Here is a 25,179-nt window from a genome sequence, read left to right as displayed (position 1 = left end):
GGGACAGAGGGCATTGGCTTTTGCCACCATCGCTGAATTCCCCCAGGTGCAGGGCATCACTGATTTCACCATGTGGTCATCAAGGCACTTAGCAACTGCTCACTCAGATCCATCCTTCCACTCCCTCAATGTCCAACTGGTCTGTGACCATAACAAGAGCTTCCTCCATGCGTGCGTTCACTTTCCTGGCAGCTGCCATGACTCCTTCATCCTCTGGCAGTCCAGGCTGCCTCAGATCTTCACTTCAATCCCCAAAGTGCATTGATGGATCCTAGGGGACAAGGGCTATCCCTTGAAGACATGGATACTCATCCCTCTACAGGAGCTCAGACAGAGGCACAGAGGCGACACAGTAGGGCAACCACTGAGCAGACCTTAGGGCTTCTGATGATGTGCTTCTAATGCCTGGACTGGTTTGGTGATGCCCTCCAATACCCTCCTGGAAGGGTCTGGGTCAATGTGGTGGTCTGCTGCACTCTCCATTACATGACCCTCCAGAGAGGTGTGGACCTTGAGGACAGTGAGGCCCTGGTGCTGTGGAAGGCTTTGGCACACTTAGCAGATCTTTCCCTTAGGATCACCAGCAGCCTCAGTGATGGCTGCTGTGAGGAGTCTAAATCAGTCCCCCACTTCATCTGACCCACCTCCGTTCCCACTCCCACTGGCTCTAATTGGACAGGAAATCCATTTGCATATCAATTAAGAGCTCATTCCCATGAAAATTGGGACCTTAATCAGTTTCTGATTAAGTTCTTGACACACAGACATCCTGACTCTTGTTTCCCTCCTCCATGGCGAAAATTCAGCCCTCTAGTGCATTACAGTGGGAGTGCAGCACTGTTGTAGATGCTGCCCATTGAATGAGTTGTCAAACTAAGGCAACAGAAAAGATCCCTTAGCATTATTTTGCAGAAGAGCAGGCTAGTTCTCCCTGGTGTTCTGGCCAGTATTTATCCCTCATCCAAAATCAATAACACAGATAATCTGGTCATTATCTCATTCCTGTTTGACCTTGCTGAGTGCAAATTGGATTCTATGTTTAGAATTAGAACATTACAGCGCAGTACAGGCCCTTCGGCCCTCGATGTTGCGCCGACATTACAACAGTGAATACACTTCAAAAGGTCTTCAATTGGCTGCAAAGTGCTTTGAGATGTCTTCAGGTCATGAAAGATACTATATAAATGCAAGGTCTTTTCTATATAGGGGATACAAATTTTTTCAGTCTTTCTTAAAGTTGCAGTTGATTTCTATGCATTTTGCAGTCTTTCCAATGACTGAAATGGCAATGGAAGTGACTGGTAAAAGCCTAGGGAAGGTGAAATAAATGTGAAGGCAGGAAATAGTATATTTTGGTAAGTGTCAAAGCAGCAAGGCACCCAAACTCTCATTTAATGGGCAGTGAAGTGGAAATGCAGCCAAGAGAGGTGGGTGTGAGGAAGGTTGTTCTGCTTGGCATTGCAGGGTACATTACTACATCACTGTGCTTGGCAAATGGTGGCAAAAAATATTGAGGGAGGAGGTGACCTTGACTGCTAGTGACAGTGCCATCACTATAGCGCAGTTTGGCTCCATTTGCCCTGGCTCTGTACAAAGCTGCAGCCGATGGAGCCAGGTTTCCACAGTCATTGCCAGCTAGAAGTATGGCCCTGCAGATATGGGAAAGATGATTTTCCTGGGTTCTTAAATACCACCAAAAATCATAACAGGATTCATTTAAATATATTTAAATAAAACTATGGTTCTTTTTTGTCAAACCACTTTTGGCCAGTTTAAAGTGCATGTTGGAAAATATGCCAGGTGCTAAAGTAGTGCAGATTTGGGCATATGAATCTGAACTAGATTTCCCCTAATCCCTGGTCCCCTGTGCCTATTCTACTCCTGTGTCTTCGGAACTGAAAATCTATCCTACTATTATGTTTAGCATACAATTCTGTCACTTGTGGTCCCCAAGTTTGTATTCAGTCCAGCCTGGTAAGATGAAAGACTTTTCCCTCCGCTGATTACTTGGGCCTGTGTGGAAAGAAAATGGTCATCCACAACCCAGTTATAATTGGCACTGGATCCGCAGAACAAAACAACTACCACTCACCAAACGTTGGCGGTACATTGGTAATCAGAAAGGCTACAAGGATGGCTGGTGTGGAAAATGGAAATGTGCTGGTGAGGGAATGATTGCTACTCTGAGGTTGGTACTAAGATACATTTCTGAGAAACAGTAGAGGAAGATGTACTTTGCAATCAGGTAATCCACCTGATGTGGAAGTACTTAATAGTGGTACTGCGTCCATTAATGGGAAGATGTTTTATTCTGCAACACTGAACACCGATTCACCTGTGGAAGAAATAGAAAGCCAGTTTACAACTGCCACTGATTTCTAATAGCTTTTGGATTGATCGGACACTGTGCAAAATTATTAAACCAAATTCTTATTGATGGCAGGTGTCTTCCAGGATGCCAGATTTGCCAGAACCTGGTGAGGTAAGGACATTTTCTAATTTTATTATTTATCACAGTGTTTTATAAACAATACATGAAGTCAGACCTCCTGCTGCTCTGCAAGTGCGGTAGAGTGGAAATGCAGTTCTGCTGCTGACCTTTATTCCTTATTCTGCTGGAGTATCCAGGGGTAGGGTGAGGTCACCAGCTTTAAATAATCATAGACGGTCCCCATCCCAGTATGAGCATATCTTGGGTGCCTGCTGGGTGGAGTGGGGGAGTAAGATGTGGCAAGCTACTGGGTGTGGGGGAGGGGCAAGTTGGCACCACTGGCTTCAAAGAACCCCTTGTAAGATGGTTGTTCTGTAATTTTCAGGCAGCAATTTTCTGAAGTTATCCAGGCCATTACCATGGTTTAGAGATCCCAATGGGAGACCCCAATTCTTCTGTGACAATGAGTTGCATTCTGGCTTATTCCCAATGTTCAAATTGACGTATAGACAGGAGGCAGGAACTATGGAAAATTCAGTGGAGGAAGCCCTACCACAGGACCCAATGCCTTGTGATATCAGGGTTCTTTTATGGGGCAGACAGTAGCTCTGTCTACCCCAAGCCTCAATAGAAACTTTAGGAATCCTCTTCTGGGCAAAGACATGATGGGTAATTGTGACTTTGTGTGATTGTGTAAAATGGATGATAGCAAGTCAGCAGGTCATTTTATATCTTTCCCGATTTTTATTTCCATTGACTTCAGGTTATTCCTGATCTTCCGCACCCTTTTTGGTTCTCTCGGCTTGTTTAATCTCCTCATTGCACCTCAGGCCCCAAGAAAATTCAAGGCCAAAATGTTTTATTTTTAGTTTAGAGATGCAGCACTGAAACAGGCCCTTCGGCCCACCGAGTCTGTGCCGACCATCAACCACCCATTTATACTAATGCTACACTAATCCCATATTCCTACCACATCCCCACCTGTCCCTATATTTCCCTACCATCTACCTACACTAGGGGCAATTGCTAATGGCCAATTTACCTATCAACCTGCAAGTCTTTGGCATGTGGGAGGAAACCGGAGCACCCGGAGGAAACCCACGCAAACACAGGGAGAACTTGCAAACTCCACACAGGCAGTACCCAGAATTGAACCCGGTTCGCTGGAGCTGTGAGGCTGCGGTGCTAACCACTGCGCCACTGTCAGATTTTTAAGTTAAACCATTTAATGAGGCATTGGTATTGTTTTATGCTATTGTATAACTTGTACCAGGTGATATTGTATCCAGTATGTCCTATACTCACAGAAAGCATTTTGTTTAGATAGGGAGGCTTCCATAATTTTAAATTCAGCAGTTCAATTGAGATAGGCACTCTGGTGTCTGTGATGGGATTGCTGGAGTTAAGTACATGCTGTCCTCACTTTTGTAGCTGAAGAGCTGTGAATGCCATGGCAGGAGAATTTAGGTTGACTTTCTTGGATGGAATAACTGCAGTCATTGGTCAATGTATGGAGGAGTTTTGAGCTGATGGATTTGAGCTGTTCCAGAACACACTGATCTTTGCAGCAAGAGCAGAGTAATGAAGGGAGTATTGGGGGAGGGGTGTCTTCAACATCCTCTGATTTTCATTGCCATCAGAGCAGTTCCACTGTGTATGCACAGAACATAATTAAAGCAAAATTTCATAATTATTAAATTATTACAGCAGTGCGGTGGCACCCCACAAATAGCATCACGTAGTGCTAGGATGTGGATTCAGACTCATATTTCTCATATAGGCCTGTGTTACTGATGTTAACAGTGTCGATGCAGGTGGGTAAGGAGCAAAAACCAGGTACTTGCCAAAGAACTGAAGGGAAAAATGGGGGTGGTGCTTGGTTAGTGGCATGTGTCAATATTTCTGGGCAAATGTGGCAGGTGGGTGTGAAAGGTACACCTGAAATGGTGCTTGCGATCACCTGCCCGATACAAATGAGGTGTCCTCCTATTCTCTCCTATGAACTCTGGCAGAGATCAGTGCTGGAGGGCACTATTGGGTGCATTCCTGGTGCTGCCACTCGGATAGCAGCCTTTGAAATGATAAGATCTGAGAGTTTTGGAGGGGATTGTCTTGAGGAGCTGTAGTTAGCTGGTTCTACATCTCCCCAAATAAACTGGGAGCAGTGAAAAAGTGGACGGTACTCTACTGTAGTTGCCTTGATGCAGAGGGAGAGTGCAGGAGAACAGAAATACACATATCAGGACACCTATTTGAAGAGACGATAATGAATGTGTTCTTTTCAAAGTACTCCTTCATCTCTCTGCTAAAAGAAAATCCCACCTATTGGGTGATTTTATTTTTTTCTTTGAAAAGAAATGAATAAAGTTCAGATATCTGGATTTTACTGCAAAATTTACAGTTTGTCCCAATGCAGTAATTGACACTGCTGAACATAATATATTTTTAAACTGGACTGTTTCACCACTTGATGATTTGTTCTTGTGTCGCATATTTAAAAAGGATAAAGTACTTCAGGTAAATATTTGAAAGTAGTTTATGAAATATCTGCTATAAGCTGACTTGGGGTATATCTGGCATCTCCTAAATTGTATCATTCGAAATAAAACATTTCCGCTTTAATGTTGACTTTGATCCTTGTACTTTGAATGCAGATGCTGCTGTGGGCGACTGGTTGGGGATCACCCTGGCTTAGATATCAAGTTACCAGTCTATTTATCAGCTCGCGATGGTGAAGAGGAAGAGTGGTGTGTTGAGAATCACACCATAGCGAGTCCAACTGATGCCTTTGGTACCATAGACTTCCAGGATGGTGCTTATTCCTACCGTGCTAAGGTTGGTTGCATTTCACAGGCAGTAGATACAGGGCACAGGGAATCAGCCAAGGTGCTAACATCTCTCATTAAAGCATTTAATGCTCCCATACAAGTGTCTATAAATGTGGCAACAGACTCATTGGTCCTGATTTTAACTAACCCTGCCTGGTCCAGGCAAGGAAACAGTTAAAATTAGAGCAGTTACTTTCTCCCTCTGATGCTGCTGCCTTCCTACAATATCCCAATGTTAACCTGCTCTGTTGTGCAGGCAAGCGGGACACCCACAGGAAGGAGGCAGGGTCTTTCTTTAAATATGCAGACCTTGGATCCTAACTTCAATTTTAGTTGGAGGTGAGCAGTGACAGCTTCCCCTTTAGACCAGACCTGTTGGGAGCTGGACTGTGGGCTAGGAGAGGCCCAGACAGATGGCTTTTAAAATTTAATTTTAGGTTTCCTGGGAGGCCTGAGGAGCAGGAGTGCTCTTGCAGGCCACCTGAGAAAGCTTTGGGCCTTTCTTGCCCCGAGCTCCCCCTTTTTTGGTATTGTACTTTTAGTACAGATTTAGTTCAATATTTCTGAACTTTTTATTATTGGTGGAATAAGGTTAATGATTTAGTTTTGCCAGTGCAGATTTTTCTGTGGCAGGAGCATACATTGGGAATTCCAATACAGAGGTGAATGTATTGTGTCCAATTTCCAACCAAGAGATAATATTTAGCTAAATATAAATTGTTGGAATAACCTTGTGGGTACAATTTTTACTTATGCAATATGGTGACTTTATTGTTAGATGTCGCAAATATTATTATTGTCTATTATTGCCCTGTAGGTCATCAGTAATTGAAAGATTTGCAGCACTTCAGTAGAACAGACAAAAGAGGACACTTTAAAAAGAGTTTTTCCAATATCAATTTTATTTAGAGATACAGCACTGAAACAGGCCCTTCAGCCCACCGAGTCTGTGCCAACCATCCACCACCCATTATACTAATCCTACATTAATCCCACATTCCTACTCCACCCCTATCTTCCCTCCCTATACTAGGGGCAATTTATAATGGCCAATTTACCTATCAACCTGCAAGTCTTTGGCTGTGGGAGGAAACTGGAGCACCCGGCGAAAACCCACACAGTCACAGGGAGAACTTGCAAACTCCGCACAGGCAGTACCCAGAATTGAACCCAGGTTACTGGAGCTGTGAGGTTGTGGTGCTAACCACTGCACCACCCTAGGAGTTTGCATAGGAGTTTAGGAAGCCATAAGATCTATAGCAACCTTATACCGTCCCAGCTGGCAGTTCCCTGTTCCTTCTTTTCTACCACTGCTTGCTCTTCCTCACCTGTGTTTCCTTTATAAGTTCAGTAGCAGCATCCTCTGAAAAGACAAGCTGTGCTTGTGCTTGGTGTTGACGAGAGGGGTGCAGGGTGTTGTGTGATGCCATCATATTCTAGGCCAATGGCAGTTGGCTCCTCGAGGCCTACAAGAAAGGAAAGAAATAATGTTTGATGTAATGATGGTTTCAAATACAGCTTGCCTTAATATATGATGTGTGTATAGTTGTGAATTTTCTTGTGTGACAGTGAATGTGAAGGGGTTAAGACATAAGAACAGCATGGTACGAGCCTGGAAATTGAGAGGGGCCTATATCTTTACCAATACTCCCTCTGAGCTCTTATATGTAAAACTATCCTGAAGTGGTCTCCTTGATGGTTGTCAAAAGCTTGTGCTTCCTGACCCCATAATGCAGTTTGGGTATATTCTCCTATATTATGTGCAAGCAGAAAATTATTCATGAAATGTGGTAAACTGAGAGATTACATAGGCATTGACAGATATATGACATTTAGGGTACAGTAAATGACCATATATCATTCAGCTAGATTGTATTGTAGTGATTTGATGTGTAAAGCCATTGAAAGATATCAGCATGACAAAGTTTTCAATTGTAAGTTACACCTGGAATGTATGTAGTGCATGTATGTTTATTCATGAGTTGCTATGGAAAGATCTGTAAAGTTATGTGGGAGAACAACATGGAGGAGCAGAATATCTAAAATGGATTGACAGACAATGCTTTGTGGCCTAATTACTTGAACTATTTACCTGCTACATGCTACTGTTGTTTAGTCTTCCCTTACCAGGTTTCTTAATATATACTGATTCCTTTTGCATCTGTTTCCGAGTGTTAAGGCTGACTACTGATTTCTGCCAGGCCTGGGGAATTGATAGCTTTGGGGAGGATACCCTGTTAGTGACAAACAGAGGAAACTTTTCTTACATCCAGCTGCTACAGCAGTGCTTCCAATTTGTCAACCTGGAAACATGGCTTGGGTGCTGCAGTATTCCTACTTACTGAAAGATTCCATCTCTTGCCTCCATGTTGGGTTTGTTTTTCCTATTTCTATTGTGTTTTGCTTTTTCTTTCCCTTACTTTCTTTCCCCTTTAGAAAAGGTAAACTAATTTCCCTCCATATGCAGCCTTTAAAGCAGCACCTTTGAGTGGCTTCCAGCTGTTAAATTTTCCTAGCAGGTTCTACCAAAATACAACAGGACAACATAATCAGTCCTACAATATGATAATATTGAGTAATAATTGGGGAGATTTTCCTAACAACAAACTCATTGTACTCTATTTTGTATTCACTGTTGAATTTTCTTCAGTATATTAGAGTCTCATATGACACTGAACTGCACCAGTTGCTCCATTTAATGTTGAAGGAATGGCTGATGGAACTCCCAAAACTGTTAATATCTGTCCACGGAGGTAGCCAGAACTTTGAACTTCCTCCAAAAGTGAAACAAATCTTTGGGAAAGGACTTATCAAAGCAGCTGAGACTACCGGGGCCTGGATAGTGACCGAGGGCATCAACACAGGTAGGTTGAATTCTATTTGTCACATTTGAGGTTCAGATATGGTAAAGCCAGAACTATTTAATTACTTAACAGATATGAGCCAGCATTCAAAACCTACAGACCAGTTTGCATAGTAGTTTTGCAGATTCTCACTGTTGGTTCTTCTCAAGGTAATTATTTATAATTTAACAATTTTACCTCAAAAATTTGTGAGATTCTTTTGACTCATTTACACAGTCATATTGACAGAGGAAGCCAAGGCCAGTTGCTTTCCACATTACTAGCAGATTGTGTAGAGATAAGCAGATATAGAAGATGCGAGGACTTATTCAACAGGCAGTAGAAGAGGTGATACAGAGCTCTGATAAAAATGATCCTATATGGACTTAAACATCACAGTGAGCTGGATGGCTAGGGGCCTTCTCTCCTTTCTATAATCTTAGGCTCTTTACAATAGATGTCCTCAAGCCCTCCAATTTGACTTTCTCAGATAGACTTTGACCCTTTTTTGTTGACAATTCTGGAATGGAATGCTAGACATCACTTGGACAGAACTTTTTTTGATTTGATCATGGGATGTGGGCCTCACTGGCAAGGTCAGCATTTATTGCCCTTCCTTAACTGACCTTGAGAAGGTGGTGATGAAGCCACCTTCTTCAACCACTGCTGTCCTTGTGCTGTAGGTATATGTAAGGTGAAGGGAAGTATGTGGAGTGCTGGGGGAGGAGGGAAGGTGCTGTGGCCAGGTTTAATGCAGAGAAATAGAGAATAGAGGCTCATTTTCACCCTCGCTGTCCAGGTCAATTTGTTGAAGCACTTGCGACACTGAATGCACTCTTGGGATGATACTGCAGGCATTGACATTGTTTGCAGCTTTCTACTATTCCAGGCCAACAGAACCTGGTGAAAAAACCAAGATCTTCTGATATTAGCAAATTGAGATATATGCAAGCTAGTAAAAACTTTGAGCTGAATCTTTGGGGTCCCCGAAGTCAGGAAAAGAGGTGGGTGGGGGGTGGCAGGCAGTGCCAGGGGGGGAGATGGTGGGGAACAAAAATACTGGTACTGGACAGCGTGGCAACTTCAAGACGCCAGCAATAAACACCAGGGTGGTGTGGGGAGGGTGGGACAGGAATCTTGCTCTCCTCCCAATTGAGGCTAATTAAAGCTCTTTAAAAACTCGTAAAGAGCTTGTCAAAGTTTGGGTTTTAAATCTTTAAAGGGGCGCATGGATTACTTGTGTCTTCAGAAACAGATCAGCTGAAGACAGGTGGGTAAAATTGGGGAGCCAGTCCTGGCTACCCCAGGGATATACACGGCCCCATAAGAGGGTTAGCTTGGTAAAGGGGGACTTGGTACTTGGTATGGTGGAAGGGAGAGTGGGCACTCAACGTCCGGTCTTTGAATAGGGTTGGCACCCCTCTGGCATCATGGGAGCAGAAAAGCGGGGGAAAGGCTGCCAAGGACAGTTGGGTGGCCACCTGCCCAGAAGGAAAGCTCCAGCTGGCAATGGGAGCACAATTGTCAGAATTTGGGACCGGTGGCAATGAGGGGCAACACCCTCTGCAGGAAAGGCAGAACCACGGGGATCAGGAGGGCATGGGAGAGGAAGGAGGGGCAGGAAGGCAGCCAAACCCTCAACACAGGATCTACCACTGAAGATGGAGCTATTTGGAGATGACTGAGATGCTGTGCCATAGGAGACTGCACCTCCCCTGGCAGATGGTCACAGACATCTGTGCCCTCATTACCAAAGATCTCGTAACTCACAGCACTGGTCGTCATGCCCTGCCAGTAGATGTCAAAGTCACTGTGGCCTTGAACGTCTTCCAAGGATTTGCTGCGGACCTTAGTGGCATCTCAAAAACAGCTGCACACCTCTGCATCTCTTTGTCAGAGCTGGAGAGCACATTGTTTAATGATAGACACAGCCTCGCAGTGACAAAGGGCATGGGTTTTGTTTTAGTTGACTTGGTGCATTGCTGCAGTGCATCTTGCAGATGGTACATACTGTTGCCACTGTGCGTCTGTGGTGGAGGGAACAAATGTTGTAGATGGGGTGCCAATCAAACGGGCTGCTTTGTCCTGGATGGTGTCGAGCTTCTTGAATGTTGTTGGAGCTGCACCCATCCAGGCAAGTAGAGAGTATTCCATCACACTCCTGATTTGTGTCTTGTAGATGGTGGACAGGCTTTGCGGAGTCAGGAGGTGAGTTACTTGCTGCAGGATTCCTACTCTCTGACCTGCTCTTATAGCCACGGTATTTATATGTCTACTGCAGTTCAGTTTCTGGTCAGTGATAATCCCCAGGAAGCTGACAGTGGGGGATTCAGCAATCATAATGCTGTTGAATGTCAAGGGGAGATGGTTAGATTCTCTCTTGTTGGAGATGGTCATTGCTTGGTACTTGTGTGGCATGAATGTTACTTGCCACTTATCAGCACAAGCCTGGATATTGGTTATGCCTTCATCAATGGTTTCCCTTAAGTGCAAGGCACCATCGATTTCACCCATTTGACCATTAAGGCACCCAGCGACCAGCCAGTGGGATCCATCAACTGGAAGGGCTTCCACTCCTCAAAGTCCACAAGACCTTTCTCCATGTGTGCGTTTGCTTTCCTAGCAGCTGCCATGACTCTGTCATCCTCCGCAGTCCAGGCTGCCTCAGATCTTCACTCCAACCCCCAAAGTGTGTGAATGGATCCTGGGGAGAAGTAATATCCCTTGAAGGCGAATGACCCCTCTATGGGAACCCCAGACAGAAGCACAGAGGTGATACAACCAATGCCACCTGTTCACTAGCACAACCATTGAGCAGGCGATCGGGCTTCTGAAGATGCGATTCCAGTGCCTGACCTGGTCAGGTTGCACTCTCCAATACCCACCTGCAAGGGTCTCGGTCACAGTGGTGGTCTGCTATGCTCTCCATAATGTGTCCCTGCAGAGATGTGTGCACCTTGAGGAAAATGGGGCCCTGGAAGGAGACAGCTCTTTGTGAGGGTAGTAGGAGCAGGAGGTGAGAGAGGAAGGGGTAGAGGAGGCAGATGGAGCTGATGCTGAACAGACAGGTTCCCCTGCTGCACAATAAGGTGACCTCCTCCTGCCACCCTCTGGCAACAGGATCTCCTTCCTTTCCCTCATGGCGTCCAGCATTAGATCCCGGTCAGCATTGATGGAGCGAGGGGCTGTCCTGCCCCTGGCACCAGGCCTCTAGCTCCCCTGTGACACCTCGCTTCCCTTTGGTGAAGTGGGAGGCAGATCTCTCCCTGAGCAGAACCATCAGCCTCAGTGATGGCTACCTTGGGGTGTCTACATGGGCCCCACACATGATCTGAGCCACCTCCATTCCTGCCCCCACTGTCTCTAAGTTGATAGGAAACCCATCTTCATACCACTTAAGGGCTTCCCCACGTGAAAATCTTAACTTTAATCAGTTTCCCACCAGAGGTGGGTTTCTGACCCAAAAACAAACCCAGCCCCTGCCTCCTTGGTGAAATTCAGCCCTTTATCTGTGGTCCCTGAGGCTTTCTGGTATGCAACTAAGTGACCTATGTGATCAAAAGCTTCAGCAGTCCTAATGTAAAGCACCTTTTAGAACCTGTTATTGCTGGTAAATGGATGAGATCATTAATCTTATGGCACTGAGCAGCATGCAGGGGAACATGGACATAGCAGTTAATGCTATGTCCACCTCGTGCTACTGCGCTTGGCTAGATTCTTTAGGTGGTCTTGTTTCTGAATCCCAAATAAGATCTCTCTCTCATCTCGACTTGTGCCAGCTGTACTTCTATTGATGCTTTTGAAAATTTGAGAATTCTGCACCTTAAACCTGAACTGTCAGTCCTTTTACGATGTTTCGCCCCTCCTTATCTCTATAAACTATTCGAGCTGTACAACCCTCCGAAATATGTGCGCTCCTCCAAATCTGGCCTCTTGCATATTCCCAATATTCATCACCCCATCATTGGTGGCCGTGCTTTCAGCTGCCTAGGCTCTAAGTCATAGAATCACAGAATGGTTACAGCATAAAAGGAGGCTAGTCGGCTTGTCAAGTCCACCCCAGCTCTCTGCAAGAGCAATTCAGCTAGTCCTACTCCCCCGCCCTTTCCCCACAACCCTGCAAATGTTTTACCTTCAGGTGCTTATCCAATTCCCTTTTGAAAGCCACTGTTGAATCTACCTGCACCGCACTCTCAGGCAGTGTATTCCAGATCCTGACTGGCCTGTAATTGCTCGGCTTATCTTTACATCTTTATCTTACATTTTTGAACAAGGCTGTAACGTTTGCAATTCTGCAGTCCTCTGGCACCACCCTCGAGTCTAAAGAAGACTGAAAAATTTTGGTCAGTGCCGCTGCGATTTCCATCTTCACTTCCCTTAGTATCCTTGGATGCATCTTATCTGGTCCTGGTGCTTTATCCACTTTAAGTACAGACCAAATACTATCAAATACTTCCCGTTTATCAATTTTAAACCCCTCTAGTGTCTGACTTACCTCCTCTTTCAACATTGCCTTGTTTGCATCTTCTTCCTTGGTGAAGACAGATGCAAAGTATTCATTTAATACCTCAGCTATGCCCTCTGCCTCCATGTGTAAATCCCCTTTCTAGTACTTAATTGGCCCCACTCCTCCTTTTACCATCATTTTATTATTCATACCCCTATAGAAAACTTTGGGATTTCCTTTAATGCTAGATGCCAGTCTCTTTTCATGCTCTCTCTTTGCTTCTCTTATTTGCTTTTTCACTTCCCCTCTGGACCGTCTATATTCAGCCTGGTTCTCAATATTATTTTCTACCTGGCATCTGTCATAAGCACACTTTTTTTTCTTTATCTTAATCTCTACCTCTTTTGTCATCCAGGGAGCGCTGTATTTGTTTGCCCTACTTCTTCCCTTTGAGGGAACAAACTTTGACTGTGCCCAAACTATCTCTTCTTTGAAGGTGGCCCATTGTTCATCTACCAGTTTTCCTGCCAGCTTTTGACTCCAATTTATTCGCCCCAGCTCCATTCTTACCCCATTGAAGTTGGCCTTCCCCAGTTAATTATTCTTACCCTGGATTGCTCTTTGTCCTTTTCCATTTTCACCCAAAACCTTATGATACAATGATCACTATCCCCTAAATGCTCTCCCACTGATACTTGATCCACTTGGCCCACCTCTTTCCCAAGACCCAGGTCTAGCAGTGCTTCCTTTCTTGTTGGACTAGCAGCATACTGTTGTAGAAAATTTTTCTGAACACACTCTAGGAACTCTTGCCCCTCACTGCTCTTTACACTACTATTATTCCAGTCTATGTTTGGATAATTGCAGTCCTCCATTATAACTACCCTATAATTTTTGCACCTCTCTGTAATTTCCTTGCAAATTTGTTCCTCCACATCCTTCATACGAGCTGGTGGCCTATAGACAACACTGAGCAATGTAACGGCACCTTTTTTGTTCCTTAGCTCTAGCCAAATTGATTCTGTCCTCACTCCTCTCGGACATCCTTTTTCTCCATCACTGCAATGCTCTCCTTAATCAATACTGCCACCCCGCCCCCTTTTTTCCCTTTCCTATCTTTCCTGAACAACCTGTATGCAGGAATATTTAACACCCAGTCCTACCCTTCTTTGAGCCAGGTCTCTGTTATTACCACAACATCATGTTTCTACATGGCAATCTGTGCCTGTACCTCACCAGTCTTATTAACCACACTCCATGCATTCACATACATGCACATTAACCCTGATTCAGACTTTATTACTTTCTCCCTTACTCTGACCCCACTTAATAACTTACTATTCCCTACCCTCGTGCTATCTATCTCCTCCAATATTCTGTGCTCCTTGGTATTCCTTTCTAATATTTGCTCCTGGTTCCCATATCCCTGACAAGTTACCAATTTTGCTTCCCTCCAATATGAGCTCCCTCTAAGGTTCTCATCCCCTGACAATCTAGTTTAAACCCTCCCCAACAGCACTGTGAGGTTATTCATCCCAGTCCTGCTAAGTTGCAACCCGTCCATCTGCCCCAGAACTGGTCCTAAAGTCTCAGATATCTGATGCCCTCCCTCCTACACCAGTTCTCCAAACATGTGTTCAATCGCTCAATTCTCCTATTCCTATGCTCACTTGCACGTGGGACTGGGAGTAATCTTGAGATTACTGTTTTTGAGATCCTGCTTTTTCATCTCCTCCTACCTTCCTAAAATCTGCTTTCAGGACCTCATCCCCCTTCTTACCTATGTCATTGGTACCAATGTAGATCACGACCTCTGGCTGTTTGCCCTCCCCCAGAAGAATGTTGTCATGCAGACCCCCACCTGACAAGAATGTGGCATATTAATTTGTCACATGAACATTGATTTTAAACTGTTGCTGGAGTGAAGAAAGGACTTGTTAAAAAAAAAATCTCCAAACACTTGGCTGGAAAAATATTTGCATACTAATAGACGGTGCTTGGAGAGACAAAGGACTATTCCTTGGTCCACTTGTGATTACCAGACATTGAAGGTGAGAATGCTCACATTCCAGGATGACTGCTAAGATGGCAGAATCCACAAACATAAGTGGTCAAACCAGCTAGTCACATGACTAACCTGCTGGGCAACCTGGGGTTTTTTGAATTGTGCCACAGAGAAAGAAGAAGGCTGTTTGAACTGGAGCGTGCACTGGGCCCCAACGAATTGCAAGTCTGATCGGCAACAAAAGACTTCACAGCAAACTCAAAGGACAGTAAAATAGAAACCTATGCATTGCCTCAAACATTTCCCCTTTATTCTTTTCCACCTTTCTGTCTCTATCTGCATGTGTGTTTATCACGTATGCATGCTAGCATGGTCGCGTCGCATATTTGTAGTCGGCAACAGGATTAGAGTTTAAGATTAATAAACTTCCACCTTTCTTGTTTAAAATCTAAGAAAACCTGTCTGAATTGATTTCTTTGCCTTACAATTAGAAAGCGGTGAACAAGGATTCACTGAGGTGGAGCTAAAACACGGTGTTTTAAAAAAAATTAAACCCTGTTACGGTTAAACCAGGCAAAGGCTGAGAGGGAACCCCTAGACTCCTTCTCATCTGGTCATAACAATATCCTGCGGCAGCTCCGTGACATCCTTGGCCCTGGTACCAGGGAGGCAACACACTATCCTGGAGTCACGTTATTCTGCCGCAGAAACGCCTGTCTGTTCCCCTAACTAACGAGTCCCCTATCACTACTGCTGTTCCACTCCTCTTCCTCCCCTCCTGTGCAGCTGAGCCACCTGTTGTGCCACAGACTTGACTGCACTTCTCTGAGGAACCATCACCCTCACCAGTATCCAAAATGGAAAACCAATTAGCGAGTGAGATCATTTCAGGGGATTCCTGCACTACCTGCCTGGTTCTCTTAGACTGCCTGGTGGTCACCCATTCCCTATCGGCCTGCATGCTTCTAACCTGCGGTGTGACCACCTCCTTAAATGTGCTATCCGTATAGTCCTCCGCCTCACGGATGCACAACAGTGACTCCAGCCGAAACCCAGAGCTTACGCTTCTGCAGCCGGTGACACTTCCTGCAGATGTGTTTGTCTAGGACACATGGTGCGTCCATGACTTCCCACATGCCACAGGCTGTACATTCCACTCAGCAGAGCTGCCCTGCCATACCTTAACTTTACAGACTATTATAAGTAGAATAGCTTTAACGCAAGAAGTGTCAGGTATAAGGGTGATGAACCTAGAGCATGGATCAGTACTTGGAGCTACGATGTTGTGGCCATTACAGAGACGTGGATATCACAGGTGCAGGAATGGATGTTGGATGTTCCGGGCTTTAGATGTTTCAAAAGGAATAGGGAGGGAGGGAAAAGAGGTGGGGGAGTGGCATTGCTAATCAGGGATAGTATCACAGCTGCAGAAAGGGAGGTCGTCGAGGAGGGTTTGTCTACTGAGTCATTATGGGTGGAAGTCAGAAACAGGAAAGGAGCAGTCACTTTATTGGGAGTTTTCTATAGACCCCCCAATAGCAACAGAGACACGGAGGAACAGATTGGGAGGCAGATTTTGGAAAGGTGCAGAAGTAACAGGGTTGTTGTCATGGGTGACTTCAACTTCCCTAATATTGATTGCAACCTCCTTAGTGCAAATAGTTTGGATGGAGCAGTTTTTGTCAGGTGTGTCCAGGAAGGTTTCCTGACTCAATATGTAGATAGGCCGACTAGAGGGGAGGCTATGTTGGACTTGGTGCTTGGCAACGAACCAGGCCAGGTGGCAGATCTCTCGGTGGGACAGCATTTCGGTGATAATGATCACAACTCCCTGACCTTTACTATAGTCATGGAGAGGGACAGGAGCAGACGGGATGGGAAAATATTTAACTGGGGGAGGGGTAATTACAATGCTATTAGGCAGGAACTGGGGAGCATAAATTGGGAACAGATGTTCTCAGGGAAATGCACGACAGAAATGTGGAGGTTGTTTAGGGAGCACTTGCTGCGACTGCTGGATAGGTTTGTCCCGATGAGGCAAGGAAGGGATGGTAGGGTGAAGGAACCTTGGATGACAAGAGATGTGGAACAGCTAGTCAAGAGGAAGAAGGAAGCTTACTTAAGGTTGAGGAAGAAAGGATCAGACAGGGCTCCAGAGGGTTACAAGGTAGCCAGGAAGGAACTGAAGAATGGACTTAGGAGAGCTAGAAGGGGACATGAAAAAGTCTTGGCGGGTAGGATTAAGGAAAATCCCAAGGCGTTCTACACTTATGCGAGGAAGAAGAGGATGGCCAGAGTGAGGGTAGGGCCGATCAGGGATAGTGGAGGAACTTGAGCCTGGAGTCGGAGGAGGTAGGGGAGGTCCTAAATGAATACTTTGCTTCAGTATTCACTAGTGAGAGGGACCTGGTCGTTTGTGAGGACAGCGTGAAAGAGGCTGATATGCTCGAACAGGTTGAGGTTAAGAGGGAGGATGTGCTGGAAATTTTGAATGATATGAGGACAGATAAGTCCCCGGGGCCAGACAGGATATACCCAAGGATATTACGGGAAGTGAGGGAAGAGATTGCCGCGCCTTTGGCGACGATCTTTGCGTCCTCACTGTCCACTGGAGTAGTACCAGATGATTGGAAGGTGGCAAATGTTGTTCCCTTGTTCAAGAAAGGGAATAGGGATAACCCTGGGAATTATAGACCAATCAGTCTTATGTCGGTAGTGGGCAAATTATTGGAGAGGATTCTGAGAGACAGGATTTATGATTATTTGGAAAACCATGGTTTGATCAGAGACAGTCAGCATGGCTTTGTGAGGGGCAGGTCATGCCTCACAAGCCTTATTGAATTCTTTGAAGATGTGACAAAACACATTGATGAAGGAAGAGCAGTGGATGTGGTGTATATGGATTTTAGCAAGGCGTTTGATAAGGTTCTCCATGGTAGGCTCATTCAGAAAGTAAGGAGGCATGGGATACAGGGAAAGTTGGCTGTCTGGATACAAAATTGGCTGGCCCATAGAAGACAGAGGGTGGTAGTAGATGGAAAGTATTCAGCATGGAGCTCGGTGACCAGTGGTGTTCCGCAGTGATCTGTTCTGGGACCTCTGCTCTTTGTGATTTTTATAAATGACTTGGATGAGGAAGTGGAAGGCTGGGTTAGCAAGTTTGCTGATGACACGAAGACTGCTGGAGTTGTGGATAGTGTGGAAGGCTGTTGTAGGTTGCAACGGGACATTGACAGGATGCAGAGCTGGGCTGAGAAGTGGCAGATGGAGTTCAACCTGGAAAAGTGTGAAGTGATTCATTTTGGAAGGTCGAATTTGAATGCAGAATACAGGCTGAAAGACAGGATTCTTGGTAGTGTGGAGGAACAGAGGGATCTTGGGGTCCATGCCCATAGATCGCTCAAAGTTGCCACCCAAGTTGATAGGGCTGTTAAGAAGGCGTATGGTGTGTTGGCTTTCATTAACAGGGGGATTGAGTTTAAGAGCCGCGAGGTTATGCTGCAGCTCTATAAAGCCCTGGTTAGACCACACTTTGAATATTGTGTTCAGTTCTGGTTGCCTCATTATAGGAAGGATGTGGAAGCTTTAGAGAGGGTGCAGAGGAGATTTACCAGGATGCTGCCTAGACTGGAGGGCATGTCTTATGAAGAAAGATTGAGGGAGCTCGGGCTTTTCTCATTGGAGCGAAGGAGGATGAGAGGTGACTTGATAGAGGTGTACAAGATGATGAGAGGCATAGATAGAGTGGATAGCCAGAGACTTTTTCCCAGGGCGGAAAAGGCTATCACCAGGGGGCATAATTTTAAGGTGATTGGAGGAAGGTTTAGGGGAGATGTCAGAGGTAGGTTCTTTACACAGAGAGTGGTGGGTGCATGGAATGCGCTGCCAGCGGTGGTAGTAGAAGCAGATACATTAGGGACATTTAAGTGACTCTTGGATAGGTACATGGATGATAGTAGAATGAAGGGTAGGTAGTTAGTTTGATCTTAGAGTAGGTTAAAGGTTCGGCACAACATCATGGACCGAAGGGCCTGTAGTGTGCTGTACTATTCTATGTTCTATGTTTACCAGTTACTCACCAACCACCTCTTTCCACTGCACCGAAGCAAGAACCAAATACTGGAGGGTTCAAAAAGTAGATAGGTGGAGCACCTCCTCCCTCTTCACTGAACTCACCACTCACCAAACTCGAATCTCCACACTCAGCTTGCAATCTGCACACCGTGTCAATTGCAAATTTTGAAATTGTGTCCTATACGCCCAAATCTAAGTCATTAACGTAGATCAAGAAAAGCAGTAGTGCTAGTACTGGGGAACACCATTGTATGCTTTCCTCCAATTGGAAAAACAACCTTTCACCACTACTCTGTTTCCTGTCACTCAGCCAACCTCGTATTCATGCTGCCACTGTCCCGTTTATTCCATGGGCTTCAACTTTTCTGGCAAGCCCATTAGTGCCACTTCATCAAACATCTTTTGGAAGTCCATATACACCACATCAAACGCATTACCTTCATCAACCCTCTCTGTTACCTCATCAAAAACTCAAGCAAGTTGGTTAACCACAATTTGCCTTTAATGACTCCATGCTGGTTTTTAAAAATTAATCTACCCTTGTCGAAGTGACTGTTCCTTTTTCTCTTTCTAGTTACAGGATAATTAACATAGAATGTTGTGTTTTTAAATTAGGCAGTTCTAGACATGTTGGAGATGCGGTAAGAGATCACACTTCTCCATATTTACGAAAGATCTGCATAATAGGAATTACCCCCTGGGGAGTAATAGAAAACCACTGCGATTTGATAGGACAAGATGTAAGTAACCTGTGTCTAATAGATCAAACCATTCTGTCTGATAATAAAGCAGTGTTTATGCAATAATTCCACTTATCTGTAATTAATATATGATATGTTTGTACTGACAGCTGCCACAAATATGGAGCTAAAGATAAATCAAAACATGGCATAAAATGAATAGTATGTGATATATATTTATTACAAAAGTAGAACCCTAGAGTGTGTGCATTTTCAACAAATGCAATCGATACAGTAAGAATCACTGTAAGCTAGATAACCCATAGAGAACCACTTTGAGGTAGAGTTTCCACCGAGGGTGCAATTGGTGATCCAATTGCAAATTATGGCCAAAATTGTGCTTGTTTTCAGAAGTGTTTTTCTCTCAAGTTTCTGCCTAAACTCATTATCACTGACCTTAAAATCAGGCATGAACTTGTGCAATCGAGCAGTGTTTTAGAATGTAATTTAAAAATTAAAATTTTTGCTTCAAAAAATCCTCCTTGATATCTTTAAAAGCAGTTACTTGGTGCAGTTGATTAATATTACTGAATATTGTTTCAGAAAAAAAGAAGCATTTTTAATCAGAGGGGGATAGATTTGTGTAGCGCAGCTTCTAACGGCGTAATGCAGACTTACCTCGAATCCCTGGGGGCAGGGAGTGTCGTGGGCCGCTACCTACGTGGCCCATGCACATTCTTCAATGACATCAATAAAGAACGCCGCACGAGCCACGCAGCTAGTGGCCCATGATGCTGCCTTTTCCGGTGAATCAAGGTAAGTCTGTGTCGGTGGATGCGGTGCTACGCAAAAGAATTTCTACCTCAAAGTGTCTAGTCCACCACTTTAACTGATTCTAAGGAACTGAAAAAGACTTAAAAAAATACAGAACCATTTGCTATATTTGTGTACCGTTTCTTAAAAAAAGATTTAGAAGTATTAGAAAGGTGCCTATTAGTATCCTGGCACCCCAAAAAACAGCTTAATTTTCAGCACATCCTCGAAGACCTGGAAACAGGCGAATTAGCAGAAACTCACCATGGTGATTAATTGGTGTGTGGTTGTGGCCAGTATTGTGGGTGGGGCTAGCTCCTAGCGCAATGTTTTTTAAACTAGCACAAGAAATCACAGAAACTTTATTTGCACTGGATGTAATTTGCACTTAAAATTCCACAAACTTGTGCTGGCTTGGCCGATTGCAGGCGAATTGTGCTGAAAATAAGAGTGTCACCTTACGGAAACTCCAGGCTCCTATTTATCTGCAGTTTCTGTGTGATTGATTTGCACTCAGCTTGAACAGGCATTGTTAAACCACCTGTAGTATGCTGACTCACCCTACTTCAGCTTTACACTGGCAGCAGCATAACTGCAATCAGTGTAAAGATTGATTTCTAAACTTGAAAATCAAAGATTTAAAAGTGCCACAGCATATACAACACTGCGGGCTGAATTTTTAAAGTTTGCCGCCGATCAAAAGAGGCGTGGCACACGCGTGAGATGTGAGCTGCGGAGCTGTTGTGATATTTTGCGCGGCGTCTCATTTACATGGAGGGGGTAGAACGCCCGCCACCGATGATGTAGAGGGAGCAGCCGCCCCATCCCTGGCAATGGTGTCCGGGGCCAGCACGCGGGCGCCGACGCCATTTTTACAGGGCTTCAAGCCCTTCAGTGAGAATCACATTATTAAAGGTACTGCTGTCAAAAGATAAATAAACTTTTGATCGCACTTTGCATCCCCTCTCCCACCTCCCCCCCATGAGGAATCAATATGCAAATTGCCCTCTCGCCCCTAAAAAATTTTTTCTCAGATATTGACCTTTCCCCCACAAGCTTCATTAACTTTGACCCTCAACCCCTTCCCACCATCCCTGCAACCAATAGGAACAATTTTCCCTGCTCCCCCTGCTGGCCCCTGAGAACTTCACTCCTCCCCACTTCCACCAGTGTTATGCCTCGGATGCCCCGGCAATCGGCCGGAATATCGGCGTGGGATGGCCGTCACTACAAGGTAAGCCATTAGTCATTCAATTAAATTAATTAACATATTTAAATTAAGTCTACATGACCGTGTGACGGGGAGGCCTCCATGAGGCCTCGCTGCTGCTGGTAAAATGGGGCATGGCCTTCCCGGCGTCGAGACCCGTGGCGGGCCTCTCCCAGAGGTATTTTCTGGGCCCCCCCGCCACGACCCTTGATGTCGGAGCGCTGGTAAAATTCAGCCCTGCGTTTAAGGTTTGATTTTGTGAACTCTACACTAATTTTAAAAGTTTCATCAACATTGGGGTATTAGTGAAGGAAGCTGTGTGCATGTACTTAAAATATTTGCTGCAGCATAAAATTATTTACTGGTGGTGGGGGGGGGGTTTGCTTTAATTTAATGTTTTGTCAACTAACAGTCACATATCCCCGTATGCTAATATTGTAGATACAGCATATATAATTTGGATGGTGTTGATATGTGTTGTAAAAATTATCTCAATGTTGCAAGTATTTTGGACTTTTTATATACAGTAAAATACCAACATTTTAATGATGTTTTTAAGCAGGTTACGTATAACATATTTCCTTAGGTCGTGCGTCCCTATCAGACGCTTGGCAATCCCTTGAGCAAGCTGATCAGTTTAAATAGCAAGCATTCGCACTTCATCTTGGTAGATGATGGGACTGTTGGCAAATATGGGAATGAAATGAAGCTAAGAAGGAAGCTGGAAAAATACATTGCACTTCAGAAAATCCATACTCGTGAGTACAGGCAGACAGCCACTGTGCTGGTATTCGTGGAGAAGGTGTGTCCTCGCTTTTCCAGTGACATAAACTGCACTCGCATATAAGGGCCCATTTTCTTGAGCTTTGACCCTGAGGAACCCCAATTTCCTGAGTTCAAAGGCAGAAAAACCCTTTTTGCCAGTCCTCCGCTCAACTTTTGTTGCCCCAGGGTTTTGCAGCCTTTCTTGAGGCGGTGGTCGGGGCTGGGGGCTGAGGGCTATGGCTACATTGGGCGGGCAGGTTGTGGTGAACATTCCTGGTCTCACACTTCATTTTCCTGTGGCAATGGTGACTGAGCTAACGGCCAAAGGGTGTGCAGTGAAACATGGCAGCAACATAGATGAGGCGAGATGGGGCATGGCTAGCCTGCTGCATCACTTGACCATTGTAGAGTTCACTGAGCACCCTACTGCGAGGGGTGCCCAGTGAAATGTAAGACTACGGGCTGCCTCCAGACCCCCTCTGACAAGACAGTCTGCCAGGATGATATTTAGGTAAATGTTTTCTTTCAATGTTAACAGCCTTGTAAGATGTTTTGTTGCAATTGGGATCTTCCTTTTTTCACAATATAGGGATGGGCCAAGGTGTCCCTGTGGTGGGGCTGGTGATCGAAGGTGGTCCCAATGTCATCCTGACTGTGTGGGAATATGTAAGGGATGCTCCCCCTGTGCCTGTCGTTGTGTGTGAGGGAACAGGCAGGGCAGCTGATCTCCTAGCTTTTACTCATAAGCACACTGCAGATGGTGGGTATGTTCCTTGTTCTATGTTCTTTTATATATTTATATACAGTAAATTGCAGGATACATGGGGTTTGTATTATAACAACATTTTTGTTTATGCTATTAGTGGTTAATATCAGGGTCACTGATTTGAAGTGATTGAATATGTCAAACCTATTTTTATTAAAATGGAATTCTGAAATTTTTAATTGCTTTGGATATTGAATTCCACATGTCTGTCCATTATACTGCGAAAACTATAAATCAGTGGCCTTTATTTTCTGTCTAGAAATTTTTTTGACTTGTATGTATTTCACTTATATATAATACTAGTTTTAAAGCTGGGAATGCACAGAAAAGTGGCGTGCAAAATGTTTGAGTTAGATAACCTGGGATAAGATCTTTGCTTATCTTAATGTTGCAGTGCTTAAATTTTGAGTGTGTTTGAGTACGTGTATGCGTGGGAGAAGGGATTGGGTGGGAAATGGAAGCCAGAAGATTCCTGGAGGAGAGATAAAGACATGGTACAACAGCAGGATATAAAACCTTCTTGAAGGGATGCTCAGAGCATTGGAGAAACATGCAACCTGGGCAGTTAGGATAACAGCAAGACTGAAAGAAACAAGCGTAAAACTTCAGGGAGCTAGGCCTGTATCTCCACATAATAGGAATATCATACAGGAAGGATGGGCTGTTTGGGGTCGGGGTCAATAATGTGAAATTCACTTTGAGAAAGTCGTGGCTGAGACACTAATTGATATCTCCTTGAACCCCAGGACTCCTTTGCAGTGCAGAATTTATTGATCTTACCAGATCAGCCGAAGTAAACTTCCTGTTGCCTCAACCCTTCCTTACATTCTCTTTATATGTGTTGCACTCATTCATTCATTACCTTCATGGTGCCACAGGAATCACAGGTGAAAATTGAATCTGACAGTGGAGAATGGAGGCACCACACAGGTCAGTCCCTGGCTCTCGGGCCTGTGGATTCAGATCTCCAAAGTTCTTCTCTGAAAAGAAGGATACTGGATGAGCATCACAATCATATTGAGACACTGAGGAACATTTTGGAGGATTTAGGGATTCCAAGATGAACATAAATAATTAAAATAGGGTGCAATGCATAAACAGTCTCCAAGAGCATCAAGTATAAATATCGGTCCTCCAATTTAAATGATAAATAATTAATGTACTTTCCTTTTTGAACATAAATTACAAATGTTGACCTGGCTGGAAGCTAAGGAGAGGTTGGCAACCAAAGAGAACCAAGCAACATTTTTATTCAAATGTCAAATGTTAAACGATTAACTTACCTGGGCCAATTAAAATAACAATCATAGTAGTGTCAGAGAAGAAAGAGATAGCAGAGCACTTTGACTCTGCACAGCCACCTGGTGAACAGAGCCTGGAACTGCAGCTTCACAGGCTGTCATATTAAGGGGAAAATCCCAGTAAAATCTTTACAGGACCGATATCAACAGATGTGGTTACAATTAATACTGAAAACTTCATAGGTCCTAATGATGGAAGACTTTTGAGTGGGAAGATGATAGGCATAGTGATTTTAATAATCTATAGATGTGGAGAATTACAGGGCTGGATTGTATTCTGGTGGGGGGAGTGTCCCAGCGACAGGCTGGAAAGCTGGGGGGGTGGGTGGGTGGTGACCCAGCCTCGGCTATTTGTCGGACCCCAGCCACAATCAATGGTTGGCAGGCAATTAACTGCCCACTGTCGGTGCTGCCCTCCCCATTAAGGATGGCTGCTTGCCACCAAGAGCTGCTGGCCAATCAGAGGGCAGGCAGCTCCTCAGTCCCAGAAGCAGCATCACTGGCAGTGGTAGCCACTGCTGGCACTGCAGATGCCGACGATGGATACCGACCACAACACAAGGTGCGTGGAGTTGGGGCTCGCCTGGGCCATTTGTGCCAGCAGATCCTGGCAATCTGTGGTGGCGGGGTAGGGTTGCTGAGGGCAGGGGGACCTGCATTGCGGGCATGGCCATTGATGCCGGGGGCTTCTCTGTGGGGCACAGAATGGCCAAGTGGGAGGGCCACCCCCCATGCAAACCGTGTCTCCACGCGGTGGTGGGCCCTCCACTGTTCGCTCAATGCCAGCGGAGGTGGGAAGTGGCCTTTAATGGGCATCCCAGTGGACTTTCCATCTACCAAAGTACCCGCTGCAAACAAAATGGCATGGGGGGCAGGTCAATGTTGGGCAAGCTGCCCGCACCACCCCACACCACTTTGTCTGCCTCTCCGCCTCCCAACCTGTTGCCACATAGAATCTTACAGCAAAGAAGGAGGCCATTTGGCCCATCTTTCCTTTGCAGACTCTTTGAAAGGCC

The 25,179-nt window shown here is 45.0% G+C and overlaps 1 protein-coding gene across 1 annotated transcript in view; it reads left to right on the top strand.

Moving 5' to 3' along the window:
- LOC137369180 (transient receptor potential cation channel subfamily M member 6-like) overlaps positions 1-25,179 on the top strand; it is a 201,362-nt gene that overhangs the window by 8,902 nt on the left and 167,281 nt on the right. The window contains 6 exon segments of the mRNA XM_068029967.1: positions 2,444-2,482; positions 5,086-5,266; positions 7,910-8,123; positions 19,244-19,368; positions 21,918-22,089; positions 22,686-22,860. Of these exon segments, the coding sequence (XP_067886068.1) occupies positions 2,444-2,482; positions 5,086-5,266; positions 7,910-8,123; positions 19,244-19,368; positions 21,918-22,089; positions 22,686-22,860 (906 nt within the window).

This window comes from Heterodontus francisci, chromosome 4 (genome assembly GCF_036365525.1).
Source record: "Heterodontus francisci isolate sHetFra1 chromosome 4, sHetFra1.hap1, whole genome shotgun sequence".
In the NCBI taxonomy this organism is placed as follows: Eukaryota; Metazoa; Chordata; class Chondrichthyes; order Heterodontiformes; family Heterodontidae; genus Heterodontus; species Heterodontus francisci.
Note: the sequence above shows the minus strand (reverse complement) of the source record. Positions and strands in the feature narration are given on the sequence as shown.